Source organism: Cryptomeria japonica, chromosome 9 (genome assembly GCF_030272615.1).
Source record: "Cryptomeria japonica chromosome 9, Sugi_1.0, whole genome shotgun sequence".
NCBI classification, from domain to species: domain Eukaryota; kingdom Viridiplantae; phylum Streptophyta; class Pinopsida; order Cupressales; family Cupressaceae; genus Cryptomeria; species Cryptomeria japonica.
This window is the reverse complement of record NC_081413.1, coordinates 654,014,031-654,033,515: the sequence shown is the minus strand read 5'-3', so window position 1 is coordinate 654,033,515 and position 19,485 is coordinate 654,014,031. Positions and strand designations below refer to the sequence as shown.

The 19,485-nt window shown below is 34.5% G+C and overlaps 2 protein-coding genes across 2 annotated transcripts; both read right to left on the bottom strand.

Moving 5' to 3' along the window:
• Positions 1-2,345: 2,345 nt before the first annotated feature.
• On the bottom strand, positions 2,346-5,439 carry LOC131045743 ((R)-mandelonitrile lyase-like). The gene is made up of 4 exons (XM_057979336.2): positions 5,346-5,439; positions 4,269-4,919; positions 2,883-3,720; positions 2,346-2,767 (listed from the first exon to the last, which is right to left on the bottom strand). The coding sequence occupies exons 1-2, from the start codon at positions 5,419-5,421 to the stop codon at positions 4,357-4,359; spliced, it is 639 nt and encodes a 212-aa protein (XP_057835319.2). The 5' UTR covers positions 5,422-5,439; the 3' UTR covers positions 2,346-2,767; positions 2,883-3,720; positions 4,269-4,356.
• On the bottom strand, positions 2,722-3,850 carry LOC131858588 ((R)-mandelonitrile lyase-like). The gene is made up of 3 exons (XM_059211876.1): positions 3,847-3,850; positions 2,883-3,720; positions 2,722-2,767 (listed from the first exon to the last, which is right to left on the bottom strand). Exons 1-3 carry the CDS (start codon positions 3,848-3,850, stop codon positions 2,722-2,724), a joined length of 888 nt encoding a protein of 295 aa, XP_059067859.1.
• Positions 5,440-19,485: the final 14,046 nt, after the last annotated feature.

Sequence of the window (19,485 nt, the reverse complement as noted above, 5' to 3'; positions counted from 1 at the left end):
ACCATGCAATCTAACAACCTCTATGAAGAATATATTTGGAACATATATAGAATGATTGATCTTCTTCCAAGTTATAAAGTCAACCATTTTTGGAGAATCTATCAATAACCACAAGAATAGAACTCTTACCACTTTGTGTTCTTTGTAGCCCACAATATTTCCAAAGTTACATCATTTAATGGTCTCTTAGATATGGGTGATGATTGATATCATTTAGTGTTTTGACTTCTTCCTTTAACATACTCAGAAACTTTACATCCTTGCATATTTTTTGTATTTCTACCTTCATCCTTGACCAACAATACATTTCACTAAGTTGTTCCATGGTCTTGTCAACTTTAAAATTTACAACTAAACCACCACAATACTTCACTCTTATTAAATTTTACCTCATCAATCTTTGAGATATGCATAACAACTAAATAATACTCTATTTTTTATAAAGTAATGCATCCATGGTATCCTATCCACACTAGTATGCTCTACACATGTTGTACATGCATCCTTAAAACATGTCAACATTATAACACGCTTTATAAATAGTTCATGTGAAAAATAAACTTTTTAATTTCAAAATTTCACTGGACATCAGTGCATCACATAGATGTCTATGTGTAACACTACTATCCAGGAGAATTATACTAAAATTTCAACGATAAGTTGGTAATAATTAATGTTTGTTAATTGTAGAATAAAATATTCCATATTAAAATGTAAGAATTTATCGTTAATTTTTAAATTCAGGAAGGTTCAAATTGTAATATTGAAATTGCATGAGTATGAATTTTTTGACATTGTAGTGATAGAAGATTAGTTTTCATTTTTTCTTTTGCAAAATCTCCAATAGAAAAAATGGTCAAAGTTGACAATGTATCATAAACTAGATAATATATTTATTTCTCTCTAAAAATATTCAATTGTTGATGTACTAATTTACTTTAGTCTCAACTTATTAGATATGGGTTTGATTAAATTAGGGTTATGCAATTTAGATCCATGAGTTATTGAATGTGTTTATTTTCTTAGAGTACGGCACATGATTGAGTTGAAAAAATAATTACAAAATTTTTCATTTCACAAAAAAGGCACATTTTTATTTATAAATATAGTATTATTCTACACAAAATAATTTCATAATTTTTTTGTGAATGTCCTACAATTCACAATTCCATATTATACAGAAGCGATATTTACTAAATAAGCAACACTTGACTTTGTTTAAAAATTACAAAGTTATTATATTAAATTAAAAGTAAATAATAATAATTTAAATAACAAAACTTCCAACATCACATTGAAGGCGCCATTGTTTTTTATTAAGGCAAGTGAGTTTTTGGGAGGGCACAAATCTTGTTACAAGACAAACTGCAAAGTAACCCAAAACATAACGAAAATTGGGAATAAGAAACTTTAGAAATCAAATTATGAAATTTTACATTATTTTTCTTTCTTTGAACAACTATCCAACTATAGCTATCTTCTAGACTTATAGACCCAAGAGAAGGGGAAGACAAAACCCCTTTAGAAGCCCAACTTGAGGACACAACACAGAGTAAAGTAGGTGGAATTGAAATAAGACCATGAGTGAGACCACCATCATAAAAATGAAAGGCTTTACCACAGGAAGCAACATTAGGACAATTAGTAATTGGAGAAATGGAATAATGAACATTAGTCTTACAAGAAACAATCTAGGAAGTTCATGAATGAACAACATGAACAACCATCTGAGCTTGGGGGATAAATAGGAATATCATAAACAATCATATGAGCTTGGTCAGGATTAACAAAATAACAAAAAATTTCATTGTTATATCAAGAAAGGTGTAATCAATAATGAAAATAGGTAGGAAAAAGTATCTTATATTCTGAGACAAAAGGAAAGTATTTATAGTTCATTTTTTTTTAAATACAAGTATTGCCAAAATTTTAAAATGCATTTAAATTAAATAAAAGAAGTAACAAATAAAATAGGTCTATAGTGAAATAAAATTAAGATGCCATTTTTTAACATAACAAATAAAATAATTGTAATGTAGAATAAACTAGTGCATAAGTAAATTAGAAAATTAGTCATATAGTTTCTACTTATGTATAATTTAATTTAAAACTTAAATATATATAGATATTTGCCAACCATAAATAATTTTTTTGTTATAAATATAGTTTTTTTTTTTAAATGTTTGCTCAATGGTTATATAAATGCTAAAATAAATAAAATATTTCTTCAATAACATGGATAAAATAAAATAATTGTTCAATAATAGTCAAAATTTACCAAAAGTCTCCAAAATAATACTTTTGACATCTTTTAGATAGATGTATTTAAGATCTGTGTTAGTCATACTAATATATGATATTGGCTTGTTCAATTTTTATTTATTTTTACTTCCTAAGATGTTGAAGGTCACATGGGGGACCTCCTCCCTATTCAACATCTTTAACTTAGAAACCACATAAGTTACTTAATCAATTCAAGTGAACATAGAAGCCACATGGATGTCACTTTGGGGGATTCAAAAATGAATCTCCAACATGAGAACCCGATAGCCTTGCCATTTGAACATGACCCCATGAAGAGGCTTGTTCCAATATATTTTTTTGTAACATTTTCTTTGATCAATAACTAAATCATGTATAAAAGTACACTACATATATAATATGGAATAATCCAATGAAAGATACTTTTGAGAGAGTTTTGAGTAGAAAATTATTCTCAACTCATTCAAAAGCCCCACGCTCTTGTAGAATCTTCACTCCTACATACCTGCAATCTCACAAGTTCCATCAACAATGCAAGTAAAAATAATCAAATAATTAAAATTAAAAGCCAAATAAAAAATGTAGAGTGAAAAAATATAGCATATGGATATTATAGATACCTTCCAAGCATCATGGTGGTTGCTTGTGGGTTAGTTCCAGGACTATCTCGAAAAGTGGAACCATCAACGATCCTTAGACCAATAACACCTTTCAGACGATACCTTTTATCAATAACATGACCAATATCACAACCTCCATGGAAATGCCATATGGTGGCAAGTTTTTCTCTACAAAACTTACCCATGGCTATGTCATCTGATTTATTCTTGGGTAAAGCCAATCCAATGAAATGTAGCCCACTTGTGCCACTAGACTTATTATAGGCAAAATTTTGGATGGAACTTGTTTCACAAATGTCAACTATTACCTTGAGCCCTTGCACACATTTTTGCAAATCTTCAGGCTCTGAATAGTAGTTATAACGAACAGAAGGATTGTCTTTGGGATCCTTACTAATTAGACTTAGATTTCCTCTTGATAATGGGTAAGCTACTTTCTGAAAGATTGCCCCTCCAGAACCATTTGATAAAATAGAGCCATTTGGAAAAACATACTGCACAAAGCTACTGGCATATATGTAGAGATTAGAATTATTTAGTATGCCTACTACTTGTATGCTGGAAAAATTAAGTGGTGTAGGAGATTGTATTAATACCGATGTACGTGGATTATCTTGGATCCTTTGTCCTACTAAAGGTACATCTTTTAAGACAGATATATTTAATTTTTTAAGATCTTGTGAGGGACCTATTCCACTTAGGAGCAGAAGTTGAGGGCTTCCTATACTTCCTGCGGAAAGAATAACCTCACTGAAAGATGAAGATTCATCAAGTAACACTTGGTAGGAACTACCATTAATGGAATTTATGAATTCTAGTCCACGAGCCTTCAACTTACCTGCAAAAAGTTTTCAGAACAACGTCATGATGTAGATCCAGTTTAGAGAAAATAAAATAGATAGACGGTAAAAAAAACATGTCTAGAAACATTTCTAGATTATAAGACTTTCCATTTGCCACCCACCCATGTTACATATAGAATCTGGTTTAAATTAAGTTACATCTTAGGTAAAATGTGCCACCCTATCAATAAGAGTTTATCTAGTCATTACACTCCGACATCTAGAGAGTCGATAACGCAGAATGTAAAATATGAATAAGAATGTGAGAAATTTTATTCTTTGAATTCGGTGGGTTTGAATGGACTTTCAAGCTAAAGAGCCAACAAGTTTGAATAATCTAGCGAGAACAAAATATATCTCTTCACTTGGAGTGTTTAATGTAAACTATGAAAGAAAGAGTAGTTTTTTAATTTGTCAACTGCTTAATATTACTGTTTCAAATGACCACGCAACTGCAACTTTACATGATTTCTAACTTCGAGTATTAAACAAAAATGGGAATTGATCTTTGACTAAAAGAAGAAACTTTACATAATCATCTAACCTGATAATAGAACTCTTGAGGCAGTAGCATTGAGAAGAACAACAATATTATCTGGGTTTGCATACTTCAGCAGATCTGCAGCTGTATGTCATTTGCCATTGTTATCAAAGGTAGAAGCACCGATCTTGGTGCCCACCAAATGATCGACAGTATACCCATTGTATGGAAGCACTCCCGCTTCCAGAAGTCCACCTTTCGCAGCTGATGACCATCGAGAAATGGGATTTGGTTCAAAAGCATTCATTTTCTCCACCCACAAAAATGACTCATTTACCAATTTCTCATCCCATCCCATTCCTCTAATATATTCCAAGCTTGCCCTGCTGTAAAACCCAGCATTGATAGCAGTTCCTCCTCCCAAAACTCTGGCTCTGTCAAGCTGCACTCCATCCTCACTTACAAATGCCTGAGCTATGGAAGTGTATTTATCTGTTTGTCTCAATGGCTTGCCATAAGCATCGGCGTTCTCAATGTCAGGATTCCCATAAGGAGATCCTCCTCTCTCCATTAACAAAACAGTGTAGTTTTGTGAGAGAGTAGCAGCCAGAGGACACCCAGCTGTACCTCCTCCAACTATGATATAATCATATCTTCTTGCAGCTGCTTTCTCAGCATCCACAGTCATAAATGGGTATGAATAGGAAGGAGCACCTGTAATTTTTCAGTCATTTACAATGACGGTAAGAGGTGGAATTTAATGACAGTAAGAAGTGGAACATGTAATAATGTGAACATGTTAAAAAAACCAAAAAATTATGTTCAATTTTTAATTTTAAAATGATTAAATTTTAATAATAAACATAATATTAAGATATCTTTTATGTCTGTCTTTCTTAACTTTCTATTATACCTGTCATCCATAAACAAGAGTCATAGTTATCTATACTGAAATATCCATCTTATATACAAGTATCATACTAATCTTTTTTCTATCATTCTAATTGAAAATATATAAAAAGACAGATATCTATATTAAAATTAACCTTATATCATAAACATAATTTTCTACAATTGAAACAAAACTTTATAACAATGTTATATTGAAAATTCTTAAGAAACTGAAACAATTGTACCAACCAGATGTGGATGTCGCTGCCAACAGCTGAGAACTGGCAAAGAATAGGAGGAATGGGCTGAGAGGTAGAAGCTCCATTCTCGCTCACAAAGATCCTTATCTTTTGTGAGAAAAGGCTTTGCCCGTTCAATCCTTTTTATAATTCTCGAGTGGTGTCGGTTTGTCGGTTTGAATTGAATATTAGAGTCGTCTGTGGACCCACGATGAGATCAGATGAGGAGAAGATGAATATTAAGTGCAATGCATCTGTTATATTTAATGCATAGATGTTTTCTATTCCACGGGAACAACATAAATTAATTGTTTTTTTTTCCAGTCCGCAAACTAAAATAGGGTTTTCTTAGATTTGTTTTTGTTTGTTGACCTTGGGGGAGGGGATGAGATGAGATGAGATGAGATGAGATGAGATGTTTGAGATTCCACGGGAACAACACAAATTAATTGTTTTTTTTTCCAGTCCGCAAACCAAAATAGGGTTTTCTTAGATTTGTTTTTGTTTGTTGACCTTGGGGGAGGGGATGACATGAGATGAGATGAGATGAGATGAGATGAGATGTTTTCTATTCCACGGGAACAACACAAATTAATTGTTTTTATTTCCAGTCCGCAAACCAAAATAGGGTTTTCTTAGATTTGTTTTTGTTTGTTGACCTTGGGGGAGGGGATGACATGAGATGAGATGAGATGAGAGGATGGGTTTGTGTTCAATATGTTTTATAATATATGGTGGAATAATATATAATTTTAAAAGTTATAATATTAATATATTTATCTTTAGAAAAATATAGGTAAAGTATGTCAAAAATTCATATTGTTAATTAATTCTTTTGAAAAATTCTTAAAAGAAAAAGCTTTTAGTATCAAACTATTTTTTATTATATTATTTTTTTTTATATTTCTATAAAAATCTTGGCCAAAGCAATCATTTTATTAAGATTATATTTTTATGATATTGTCATATCATTATATTATTATATCCTCATCCTTAAGAAAAAATGGATTTAATATAACTAAACTTGCAATCCCTTACAATTAATAATATTATTTCTAAACTATTATCAAACTACTATTTTATTATACTATATATTTAAAATATATAGAAATATATTTTATTTTTATGTATATTTAATCATGTAATAAAAATAATATAAAATTGATTAGATAATAATAAAATATTTTTTGTTTCATACATTTAAGTCTTACAAACAGGCTAACAAGAAGATATATTTTAAAAATAATAATTAATTTAAAAGTCAATTGATTTTTTTTTCGTTTGTTGACCAAAAAAAAATGATTGTGTTGTCTTTGTAATTTAAAAAATATCTATATGTTGAAGATGATAAATGTCAGACATCTAATATTCCTTAATTAGAGGAAAAATTATATAATATTTGATTATAGAACTAACTAAAAGTTGACCCACTAAATTTAGACTTACACACTTACATGCAAAGTTAAAGTTGTAGTTCTTAATTAATGAGTTAATATCATAATCTTTTCTATAATATTTTTTAAAACATCATTTAGTTCAATTGTCAAAGACATTTTAGTTTAAAGTGTACAATTAGTTATCCTAATTTGGTGTGGATAAGGCTTAAAATTAATCAATCACATTATTAGTATATTTATATTAAAATAGTATGCTCACTAGAAAGGCATATTTAGGTTCCAAACCCATTTTCAAGTACACTGAGTTTCAATTTAAATTCATTATTTCAAGTACATAAAAAACATAATAGCTTTGTGTATTGTCATAAATTGTATACCTTAACACTTTCAAACTCTATTTGGCATCTATTTTAGTAGGTTTACCCTAGATAAATTTAAGCCCATTTATGCCCTATAATTTTATTGTTAAATCTGTAACTTAATCATCGTCAAACACAAAACCAAAACTAGGTCCTATGTTTTGGACCTTGGGACATTCTTTCCCATTTTGTTGGCTTCCTTTTGAGTGGACTAGGGTACCTAGAATCTAAGTTCATCCAAAAGGGGCCAAAATTTGAATAGTTGTGAGTGTTGACCTTCATCATTTTTTATTTGCTCTTGATATTTACATTTGATCATTAATTGTTGGCCTACATTTAGAATTTACCTTGTGATCCCTAAATAAAGAACATCTGTTGTCATTCATCAATTCTAAGGAAGCTAAAAAATTTTCTAATCAAATACAATTATGAGTTACTAGTATACTAAGTAGTAGACTATAAGAATCCTACATTCAAGTATGGATTCATGTTTGTTATTTATTATTGTCATGTTATTACATTAACACTTGAAGGACTTCCGAAAACATCATTACATCACAACCTTTATATAGAACTCCATGACAGGGTTTCATACTTAAGGTGATCTTGTCATTTTAGCATTCCATCATTGATTTTGCCTATATCCTCCCAAGGACATGCACTATTTTTTATCACCATAGTTGTTGAGTAGGTGGGAACGCTAATAGGAGGTTTAAATTGTGAAAGCCCCAATATAGCACAATCATTCTTCCTTGATTTTCATGTGTGCATGTTCAGATCAGATAGTCAAAGTGTTACAAGAGCTAAAAGTAGATTGTTGCAAGTTTTTGATTAGGATAAACAGGTTTTGAGCGGATGAGAAACCCCGTACAATAGGTTTCGAAGGGACCTAAAACCCTTGGATTTTTCACTGATCCGGAACCAAAAAAGGGACGCTGTAGACATATACAATGGAGCTAACCAACAACAAAGCCATAAACATCCAAAAGGGATTAAGCATTACAACTCTTGTGGCACTAGAGGCTATAGGATAGAGCAGCCAAAATGCAAAACACCAGCCAAATACAAAAGAGAGACAATGCAAACCAAGTTGGCAACAACAGTAGATCTAAACAACCTTATAGATCCAAGAAATAGCAAATGAGGGTTTAATAGGCACCCCCAGCCAAATATCAGGATTTTCCTAGGCTCCCTTAACCTATATCAAAATTTCCATCTCACCAATAGCAAAACCTGATCCTAACCAAAAACACAAACTGGCCAGACTACGCACTTAAAAATTGCCAGCATCTAGCCTATCCAAAGAAACAAACCAAGGGTTTTTCCAAGCTCCCTTAACCCTGAGAGAGGGTTTGAAGAGGCTCCCAAAACCTAATAGGGTCTTAACACAACACCCAATACCTATAGCAATAGAAATAGGCTTCCACGCATAACCAACAACATCCAACTCCACCTCAATAGGAGTTAGGTCTCCTCCAGCCACCTCTATCTCCACCTCCATAGAAGACATATCCACCTCAAAAGGACTAACCGGAGAAACCCCAAGATGCAGATATAAAATCATAATAATTTGAGCCATGGAACTAGGTGAGAAAGGGATTGAAAACCCTCATCCAAAGAGGAACCAAGATATACCAAGCATGCCCAAAAAAGATCAGTTCACAAAAACATGAAAAATAAGGGTTTTGAAAAGGCTCCCTTGACCTTCTGCTGAAATAAGAAAATAAGGGCTCTCATAAATAACTTAATACCAAATAAATCCACCCCACAGGGTTTTAGCAGGCTCCCCAAACCCAAATCTCTAGGTTTTAGCATGGACCCCATAACCATGAAAAAAGGAGACCAACTTAATCATCGAAGGAAGGTAGCCAACCAAGAAAACTCTCTGCATCTACTCTTGGGACAAAAAGCAAGACAAAACTCCACCTCAATAGGAGTTGGATTCACCTCAATATAAACCTCAACACATGACCCATAAGAGAGAAAATAGAGAGAGAAAATGAGAAGGAAAATAAACCCTCGAAAGATCACAAAGTTGTGTAGAAAATAATTCTCCATCATTCCCTTGGAAAGCCATTCCCCAAACTAGACAAAGGCCTTGAAAGGGCGGAACCCATCAAAAGACAAGACAAGTTCACCCAACAAAACCACCACATAATAGATCACCACGTCTTGACAGAGAAAAGAACCCCTCTAGCACATCCCTCTGTGCGCCCCAACCCCAGAAAGGAATCAAGCCCGGGATACACCACCTAGATCCCAAACCTCCTCTCTATGCCATGAGAACATGAAAAGGGGAGGCAACATGCAAAATACCCAAACGAACACTAGATGGGCAACCAAAATGTCCCCTCCACACCCAGCACGGACCCGAAATGAGCCCCCATCCACACGAAGTAGAGAAACATATGAGGGTGTTAGGATTCCCAAAGATATTGAGAGGGGGGGGGGGTGAATCAATATCTTGCCGATTAATATTTTTTCTTAACATATTAAATGAATTGCATCTCAAAATAGTATACCAGTAAACAAGAATTAATGCAGTAAATAAGAACAACAACCACAACATAGAAAGTACACCATAACATAATATTTTTAATGAGGAAACCTAGTGTGGGAAAAACCTCGGTCAGATTTGTGACCCACAATATTCGCTTACTAGCTAATAAGTGAATATTACTGTTACAATAGGGGCTTGCACATGCAGGAAGGCCAACTGCCTAAAGCTCACAACTTAAATACAAAAGAAGAGTCTCACTGACTTACAAAAGTGGATTATATAAATCCAATGTCATGTACTGCTTCTAATCAGCATCTACTATGCCAGGTTTAGTACCGGTTTAAGCTCATACAACAATCATAAACCTTATTCCACAATCTGCCTTAATATTCGCACATATTATCCATCTCATCTCCTTCATTACTAGAAATTTTCTCTAAGATCTCATACTTATATATGAGCCTTATTACAATTTGCCTTGTCGGCTTTCAAAAAGATTTTACAATTAAATTCAAAATACAAAATCTTGTCGGCCAGGTTACCGGTGAACATCTTTTCACTGTTGGTGAATTGTATGTTGATGTAGAGTCTCCTGGTACCGGTGTCTACTAGTGCCATAGGATTGTAAGGTTGCCATCAATGACAATACCTTCAGTCACCTACACTTTTTCATTGGAGTGTGCATTTGCCAACAATCTCCCCCTTTGGCATTTATGGCAACACTCATGAGAAAAAGCCAAAAAGCCAAGATGTGTATCCAAAACTGTTGTCCAAAACTGTCTTACCAAAACTTTCAAAGTTGTGTGCTCCCCCTGAGCTGGTGATCTCTTCTGTCATATCCTTTTTCTCATCTACTACTCCCCATTGGCATCAATGACAAAGGCTGCCATTCAATGTCAATTGAGTGTAGTTCCTATTATGATCCCTGTAACCGGTGGGTTACAATCTGATATAACTGTGCTAAAGCAACATTCAGATTGTTGTAGAATCTCTCACTATCTTTTAGTGTTGCTTCAGTCCTCTGAATTATACCAGTGAGAAAGTGCATTTTCTCTTTCAGTGTCTTAAGTCCTGGAAAAGGAGCCTTAGAAATCTCTTTTCTCAAAGAGATGAGGATATCCAGTTCAGGACTTATTTTGCACTTCAATTCTTTTGCCTTAAACCTTAATCTTTCCTTATCTTTTTCAAGTTTTTTCTATTTTCGCTTCAAATCCAGTAATTTCCTATTCAACTACCGATATTGAATCAGATGAACCTATCAGGTTGTCATCAATATCTTTGATTTCCTTTTGAGATATGTTGATCTCTTTATCTATATCTTTTGTCAAAATGCTTGTTTTACAAGTATCTCTGTATAGTTTCTTGAAGTCCAAAATTGTCTTGCCTAGCACTGGTAATAAGGTATCCATATGTTCCTTATTTTTCTTGACTGTCTACTCAAAGAATTTTTCCTTCTCTTTATTCATTTTCTCTTTGAATGTCTCCTCATTGATTTGATCAATTGTCAGTAGGTTGCGAGTAATATACTTAGACAATGTGTCTAATTGGCTCAAAGAATCTTTATTCTCTATATTACACTTAGGTTCTATCAATTTCAAAATTGGTAAAGTGTCATTTATGGCCTTATATGCTAGTACATTACAGTCTGTTATTTTCTTGATAGAATCTAGTAATACCTCTGTTATATTGGTTGGTCTGAATTTATTCATAGAGGTTCTAGATGATTGTCCAACTACCTTCACAATTTGTAATCTGTCGATGGTAGTAATAGCTTTACTTTCCTCTTTCTCTGGAGGGTCTATTTGTGTCAGCATTTCCACTACCAAAGGTGTAGGTTTATTAGATGTAGACGGTGGTATTGTCTATGTATGTACCTATGAATCCTGTTGCTCTACCTGTTTCTCTGTGTGTGTCTCTATCAGTTTCTTTGTGCTCTCTAATGATGGTTTCTCTGATGGTGCCTCAGTATTGTCTATTGCCGGTGACTCTGTAGGTTTTTCAGTCTCATTAGATGTTCATTGCTCAATAGATACATTAGTATGTATACCTGTGGTATCTGCCTTTCCTGTATCTGTTGTTTGTTCAGTTTGTTGCTCACTTTGAGTTTCAATGTCTTCAACTGTATCTTCAACATTTGTTTCAACTGTTGTGTCTTCTCTCGGTGGCTCAGTTGCCACATCCCTTTTCTCACTTTATTCCTTTTCAACCACAATGTTTACTTTCTGTGTGTTGATATTCATTGTGTAAAACACTTCTGAATCAAGATTTGTATCCTCATATGTTGTCTCCATACTCTATTGTTGGTGGAGTATCAGCAGTTTGTGCCGGTGGAGTATCAGAGGAAGTTGGGGGTAAGTTATCTGTCACCTTTATGCTCGGAGGTCCACCTATCTTACCTTTACCCTTATCCTTGTCCTTTTCTTTTTGATAGACTTTAAAAGTCTTTGGTCTCTTAAGCTCTTCTTGTTTTTCCTTTTCAACAAAGCATATATCCCACTTGTCTTTAGTTTCTTCTGATAATTCATTTACTCTGCCTTCCATTAGTGCTACATGTCGGTGACCGGTTGAGAATACTATCCAGTTAGCCTCACTGATTAACTCATCAATCTCTTGAGTTGAGTTCACTGGGTGAACTGCATTTAATTTTTCTATTTTGATCTTTTGATCTAATTCCACAATTGCTACCCTTCTAGCTTCTAACATTTTGTATAAGTCATTGGGTATATCATCTACAACTTCCATCAAAAATTTCTTATAAATATCAAGATGTAAAATAACACTATTTTCTATACTTTCTTTTTCATCATTTGATAGTGTGTTATACAACTTGTTGATGTTAGCCAATTTACCATCTTTAGTTATTTCACTCAGAAGTTTGTCAAGTGGAGGAACAACTTGTTTTTGTTTCCTCTTATTTGGTGTCAACTTCCTTGTCGGAGGCCTAACTGCCTGATGTTTTTGTCTTGTTCTTTTTGGTGTAGGAGCAGGTGTCGATGAGGGTTTTCTTTTTCTTTCTACCATTTTGAATTCTTATGGTATCTCACTATCAGAGGAGGTAGTAACCAGTGAAATATGTGTTTCCGATTGTAGTCCTTCTAAGTCACTCTCCTTAATACCAGTTTTATTTAATACATCATCTTTGATAGCTTTAACCTGCATTGTTCCTTTCCTAACTATCTGCTTAGTTTTATTTATTCTTTTCTGAGATTGAATATCTCTTTCAATTGTTTCAGCATTGCCAAATACTTTTTCTATCAGTTCTCTAGTGACCTCTAAGAGGGCTTTTGCATAGGTTTCAATTATATTATCATTTGCTTCACATCCCATTTCAGTAAACCAAATAGTCCTTGGGACCATAGCCTCCATCTAAATTTCATCTTTCTTAATTACAAAGCATATCTCATTTTGGTATTTGTCAACAATAGCTTGAGATAGCCTTATCCTAGTTTTCATTCTAGCCTTCAATGTTTGAAAATGTTCATTTATATTCTTTTCTCTGTCATCTCCCATGTTGTTTAGTATGTCTAGAAGTTGTTTTCCTACTGGTATGTCAAAACCAAAATCCTTTCTTCCAATGCCGGGAACTTGCTTGGTAATAGATAGCATTAAACATACAAGCAGGTTGCCAAATTTGAATGTACCTTTCTTATCACCTTTTATCTTCCCTAGATTGTCTATTAGTTCATCTTTCAACCATTCACAAATATCAATTTTAGCATTGTTGTTTACCATGTCATAGGAACTTTTGATACATAAGCTGGAAATAGAGTTTAATCTATTGGCATGTGTAACATTGTATCCAACAATCATGCTTATGAACCTTACATTGATATCCTTAACATCATTTACTCTTAGGGATCTCTTATCAAAGGTTGCGTTAGTTAGGGTTATTACAGTTTCATTTGGAATCTTTTTAGTCTTGTCAGGCCTGCTACCAGTGCAAGGTAAGCATGTCACTGCCCTAACTGCTTCTTTGGTTATCTAATGAATTGAATCCAACCAAAAGAATTCTCCATTTACTTTTCTTAGTACTTTCCTTATAACATCCTTCAGAAAATCAGGGATACTAAGAATTTCCACAAAAGCTAGGGTTTCAATTATCTTGTGTTCTGGTTTAACATTTCCATTTTCATCATATATAATGGTCTTATACATGTTCTTAATCTCATCATCTCCTAGTTCATCTATATGACAATGTATGTAGATTCTAGGATCCTCAGCATAAGCAACTCCTTTAGGTATTTTTGAGAATGCTCCTAGGGTATCATCTTTCTTTGCAATTTCAGGAATGATTTTAAATATGGGCCTAGGGCGCTTAACAAATTTAACTACAGTAGGGTTTGCAATGAATTCAAGTGTAGAGGGGGAAGCCATAGTTATAAATACCTTAATCTGCCTTTAGGTATGAGTTCTTGAATGATTTGCTTCACTTCTCGCTATGGATGCCTTCGCTCAGGATTTTCATGCTCTCAGGAAGTTTGAATGCTCGATGAATGAGAAAAGAGCCAAAACACTTGCTTTATAGTGTTATTTCCTTCAACTGCCACATTTAATGTATGTCGGTTAAGTCAAAACTTAACTCATCTATCGGTAAAGAAGTATTTCAACTTCTCACCATCAATCGAGGGTAAACTAGCATGTTCTTTAATTTGTTGCCATACCCCCAAAGGATTATTTATCAGTTAGATGAAGAGTCTCCTACCGATGGAGTGGTTCTCTATTCTTCCAGTGAAGGAATATTCATATCAACATTCATAACTGATTTTCAAATCCATTGTTTTGAAAATTCTTGCTTTACTTCTTCAACCTTTTCTTTACCTTTCAAACTGGGTCCTTTGTTATTTGCCACTGATGCCTTACTTCTACAAAATTTTGCAATATGTCCAATCTTTTTACAAGCATAACAAGTCACATTGTTTTTTTTCTGAATATATTTTCCATATCCTATGTCGATATGTGTTCTGCATTGATTAGATAAGTGTCCAAATCTTCCACAAACATAATATCTTACATTCATTCTATAATTTTCTGAATTATGTCCAAGTTTGTTGCATTTAGAACATTGACCGATCAGTACGTTGGTGTTCTCATAATTTCTAGATCTACACTGATTTTCTCTATGACCATACTTGTTACAGTTAAAGCATTTTCCATTAAATTTATAAGCATTAGGTTGTCTTACTAGTTTGTTGTGATCATGTTTGTTTGCAGTGCCGAAGCTTTCACCAACTTCAAAGACAATTCCATTAGTGTCTCCATTAGGTTTCTGATTTTTCAGCATGTCATCAAGTTCTTTTGAACTTTTCTTGAATTTCTCCTTGTGTTGATTTGCAGTAACCAATTCATTTCCCAAGAAATCCTTCTATCTCATGAGTTTAGTTTTATCATGTTCCAAGTCAATCATATCTATTTTTCATATATCATTCTCATGACTGAGTCTTATATTTTCATTTGCAGCATCATTGATTATTCTAGCCAGATCATCTTCATTCTTCTTTCTATTTTTAGTGTCTTTACAAAATCTCATGGTCATGTCTTGCATCTCATTTCTCAAAGACATATTCTCTTGTTTTAGTTTGCTTACTAGATCATTAAGAGTCTCTTTTTCATCATCATCACTCTGTATCTTCTCATGAAGTTCTCTTCTTTTGTTCCTAGCAATAGTGATATTCTCCTGAAGTCCTTGAATGATTTCCTATGCAGCCTTCAGATCATCTTCAAGTTTCATATTTTTTAATTTTTCTGCATCATAATCTGCAAGAGATGTTTCTAGTTGCTTTCTCAGATTATCCATCTACACCGGTGTCAGAATCTTCCTCAAGTTGTTAGGCTTTTGAAAATAGAGGACCAGACTCTGATACCAATTGTTAGGATTCCCAAAGATACTGAGAGGTGGGGGGGTGAATTAGTATCTTGCTAGTTAATGGATTTTCTTAACTTATTAAATGAATTGCATCTTAAAACAATATACCGGTAAACAAGAATTAATGCAGCAAATAAGAACAACAACCACAACATAGAAAGCACACCATAACAAAATGTTTTTAATGAGTAAACCCAGTGTGGGAAAAACCTCAGTGGGATTTGTGACCCACAATATTTTCTTACCAGCCAATAAGTGAATATTACTATTATAATAGGGGCCTGCACATGCAGGAAGGCCAACTGCATAAAGCTCATTGCTTAAATACAAAAGGGAAGTATCACTGACTTACAAAAGTGGATTATATAAATCCAATGTCATGTACTGCATCAGATCAATGTCTTCTATGCCAGCTTCAGTACCCATTTAAGCTCATGCAACTGCTGGCATTTTTTATGTTTATGTTGTGATTGTCATTGATGGACACACACTTGCATTGAGATCCCCTTTATATGTATGAGCTAGAGTTCAACTGGTATCTGTTCCAACCGGTATGTTGTATTATAGTCTTTAGACTATTGGTGATTTTGCAGAATGTGTTTCCCGATCTAAAGTGGCATGTCGACCCCAAGCGGTTCATAGATCTCAAGCGGTATGAGGAAGCAAAGTGGCATAACACATTCTTACTAGTCTTCATTTTTGTCAAACCGGCAACCGGTATTTTGTATGAACCGATAATACTCTGTGATGAGTTACCAACTGGCATTTTGTGATGAGTTACCAATCCACCGATTGTTTGACGGTGCCGACACACTAACGGTGCTTCTTGTGTCATGTTACTAAGTATGTCTAGATTCATTGAACCAGGGAAATTGTAATGTAATCCTATTAGACCGACATGAAATTAGATTCCTTCAAAAGGACATCATGTCTAGGGTTTTAGGTTGTTGCGGAAAAGGGTTTATGTTGTGACTAGGGTTTAAGGTGGTTGATGAGTTGTTGTAAGAGTGATCTTATCTGAGAAGATCAAGTTGTAACTGATCGAGAGATAGAGAAGACTGAAGTAATGCTAGAATGCATTAACTGTGAGCAATACTAGATCTAACCAAGCAGTTTGTGCTATTAGCTAGATCAAACACTTTTTGATTACTCACATCTTCGACAAGTTTGTAGCCCTTAACTGGGTAGGCGCAAAAGCCTTTTGTAAAATTCTCTAAAAAGGTGGTTCACCTCTATGAATCTAAAATCCTCTAGCAAGGTAGTCTTTAATCGGACTGATCTCCTAACAGAGATTGAGATTCCTAACAGGATCTATTCTGGTAAAGAACATTCTAAGACCTTAACCGGTTTGGTTTCTATTCTGTAGATAGTGACTTGTGAGTTCCATCTCACCATGGTTTTTCCCAGTTGGGATTCCACATCAAATATCTTGTGTTATGGTTGTATTGCTTTTGTGGGTGAATGCTTTATTTGCATTTTGGTTTGCATGTGTGTTAACCAGTCTGTCTGTTAAACTGCTTTACTGGTTTATCTTCAGACTATTTAAGTATTTTAGTGCATTGATTTTTGGCATACTAATTCACCCCCCCCTCTTAGAATTCATCAATTGGTATCAGAGCCTACCTTTCTATAAGTTTAACCACTTGGAAAGAGATATGGGGGAATACACCTTGAGGGAACTTACTCAACGACTCACTCAGTTTGAGAAAGCCTATGATGATCTTATGGTCAAATACAAGGCATCTCAAGCAAAAAGGAGAGAACATGCAGAGAAGCTGATGGAGCTATCTGAAAAAATAGTTCTGCAGATGAAGCAAATATGGAATCCATGATTGCAGAAGTAAATAAGCTGAATGATTCAAACTCCCATCTAAGAAAGGAGTTGGAAAGACTGACTATCCGGTTTAGTCAAGAGCTTGAGAATAGGAGGAAAGCTGAAGATCTGGTGAAGGACAGAGATCATGAGATCTCCAAGTTGAAACAAGAGATGAGTGCACTGACTGCTCGCCTACATGAGAGTAGAATGGAAAAAGAAGGAGTACAAGATGAACTAAACATAGCCATCTCTGAAAATGAAAGCCTAATGGAGACAAATACTACTATTTCCAAAGAACTCTCTGAGTCAAAGGAAATACTTGCTAAGTTCAGCAAAAGTACTATCAAGCTAAAGCAAAAGCTTGAGTCATCTAGACTAGTAAAGAATACCAATGGACTTGGTTTCTCTAGACATGAGGAAGGAAAATCCTTAGGAATAAATACTGAAGCATCAAAGAAGCAACCAACATTCAAAGGAAAAGGTAAGCAAAAATTCAAACCTGTTTGCTTTAACTATCTTAAATAAGGACACACTGCCAATGTATGTAGGAGAAAAGTCTACAATAATTTTCCTTACTTTATCAACAATGTACCTAGATCCAATAAGTTCAATGGTCATTGTTATGCATGCAACAAGTTTGGGCATAGAGCATTTGAATGCAGGTCTGTGATGAACAACACTGGAAGATACCCTCAGAGGACCCAAGGAGTTGGTCCTGAACCTTTTGTGGACCAAAACCGCAACTGGTTTAATGTCTTCAATCATTAGTTAAAGAGCGGTGGCCATCAAGTGGCAACCGGATGGAGAGAAAACTATTGGATTTGTCATGGTCATGGTCACACTAATGCAACATACAGAAGGAAGAATGGAACCATGAACAATGGACCTTGGAGAGCACCTGGATTGGTTTTCTACCACTGCAACAAACTGGGTCACATTGCAAGATTCTGCAGAAGCAGAAAGAATATATCTAATGATATATCGATCACTCGGGAAGGAGAAATTGATGTTGAAACAATTCAAGTGGACATGAACAAAACCTGGAGGAAGAAACCAACAATGTTGGAATAGGAGCCAATTTCTACACCTAGTGTGGAAATATCAAAACTGGCAAACTAAGCTCCAAAGAGGCTTAGGGGGAGCAAATGGCGAAATGTTTTTGAACCCCCAGTTTACACCGGTAAAAGACCTTAACCGGTATGCGATACCTATTGCATGGCAAAAGACTGGAAACGGTAAAAAGGCAAATTAGGGTTTATGCCCTAATAGAGGAGCATTAATGGCAGTAGGTGAGAGACATGTATAAAAGTATAATTCAAATCATTTCTCTCTAGCTATTTTTTGAGTGAAGAAAAGTTTTTCAAAGTGTAGAGCAAAGAAAAGGCGATTTGAGCTAAGATTTCAAGAAATTGACAAATCGCAAAGGAGATTCAAATTGAAATTGTAATCGGTCAAGAGGAGAACACAAAGTGGTAATTCAACAACCAACGGAGTGTGGAGTGAAGGAGAATCAAGAAGCCCTAAATTCGCATTTTAAAGGCATTTTTCATGTTCTTAAAATACTCTACAATGGCTTCCGCATCTCATACCAGTTCTAGTACATCCATTGAGTCAGAAAGTTTCATTCAAAGGAAGTCAAAGTATAATGCCCTATCACAAGTTCCAGCTCGAGTAATAGTAGAAGAGGGAATTTCTGACTATATTGATTGCAAAATAGAAGACCTAGGGTCTTTAGCTATTCACACCCAGTTAGGTTTATTTTGCGGCAAGGAAAAGAAAATCAAATCGAAATATAGTATCTTAGAGAAGAAGAAACTCCATAATGTTGTATACTTTCTAGAAGAATTTACAGAGGATCATATTAGGATCATTTTGAGCAGAGTCCATGGTGACAAGATGTACCTAGAGAGGATGCATGATATCACACCACAGGCAATTCATGCAGTCACCAATTTTTGCAACATAGGGGAAGTGCCAGCCCTAAGAACGGTAAGCAAAATGGAAATGGCCAAGCTCATCGGTTCAACAAGCGACTCATGAGGTATGACAGTTAATCCTATCAAGGATGATCTGGTGAAGTATGCCTGCATGGTGATAGGCTACAGAACATTCTCAACCAGCAAGATTAATTTTCTATCTGCTGCAGCGGTAAATGCGGCTTGCCGGATGATTAAAGAGGATGCATCATTTGACCTATGCATCAGTATGCAGAGGC

Excerpts from the sequence above, each read along its gene's own strand:
- LOC131858588 (XM_059211876.1), bottom strand. Across the intron at positions 2,768-2,882 it reads ACCACCATGATGCTTGGAAG|GTATGTAGGAGTGAAGATTC; the intron begins GTATCTATAATA and ends GTGAGATTGCAG.
- LOC131045743 (XM_057979336.2), bottom strand. The coding sequence starts at position 5,421 with ATGGAGCTTCTACCTCTCAGCCCATTCCTCCTATTCTTTGCCAGTTCT. Across the intron at positions 4,920-5,345 it reads GGCAGCGACATCCACATCTG|GTGCTCCTTCCTATTCATAC; the intron begins GTTGGTACAATT and ends GAAAAATTACAG.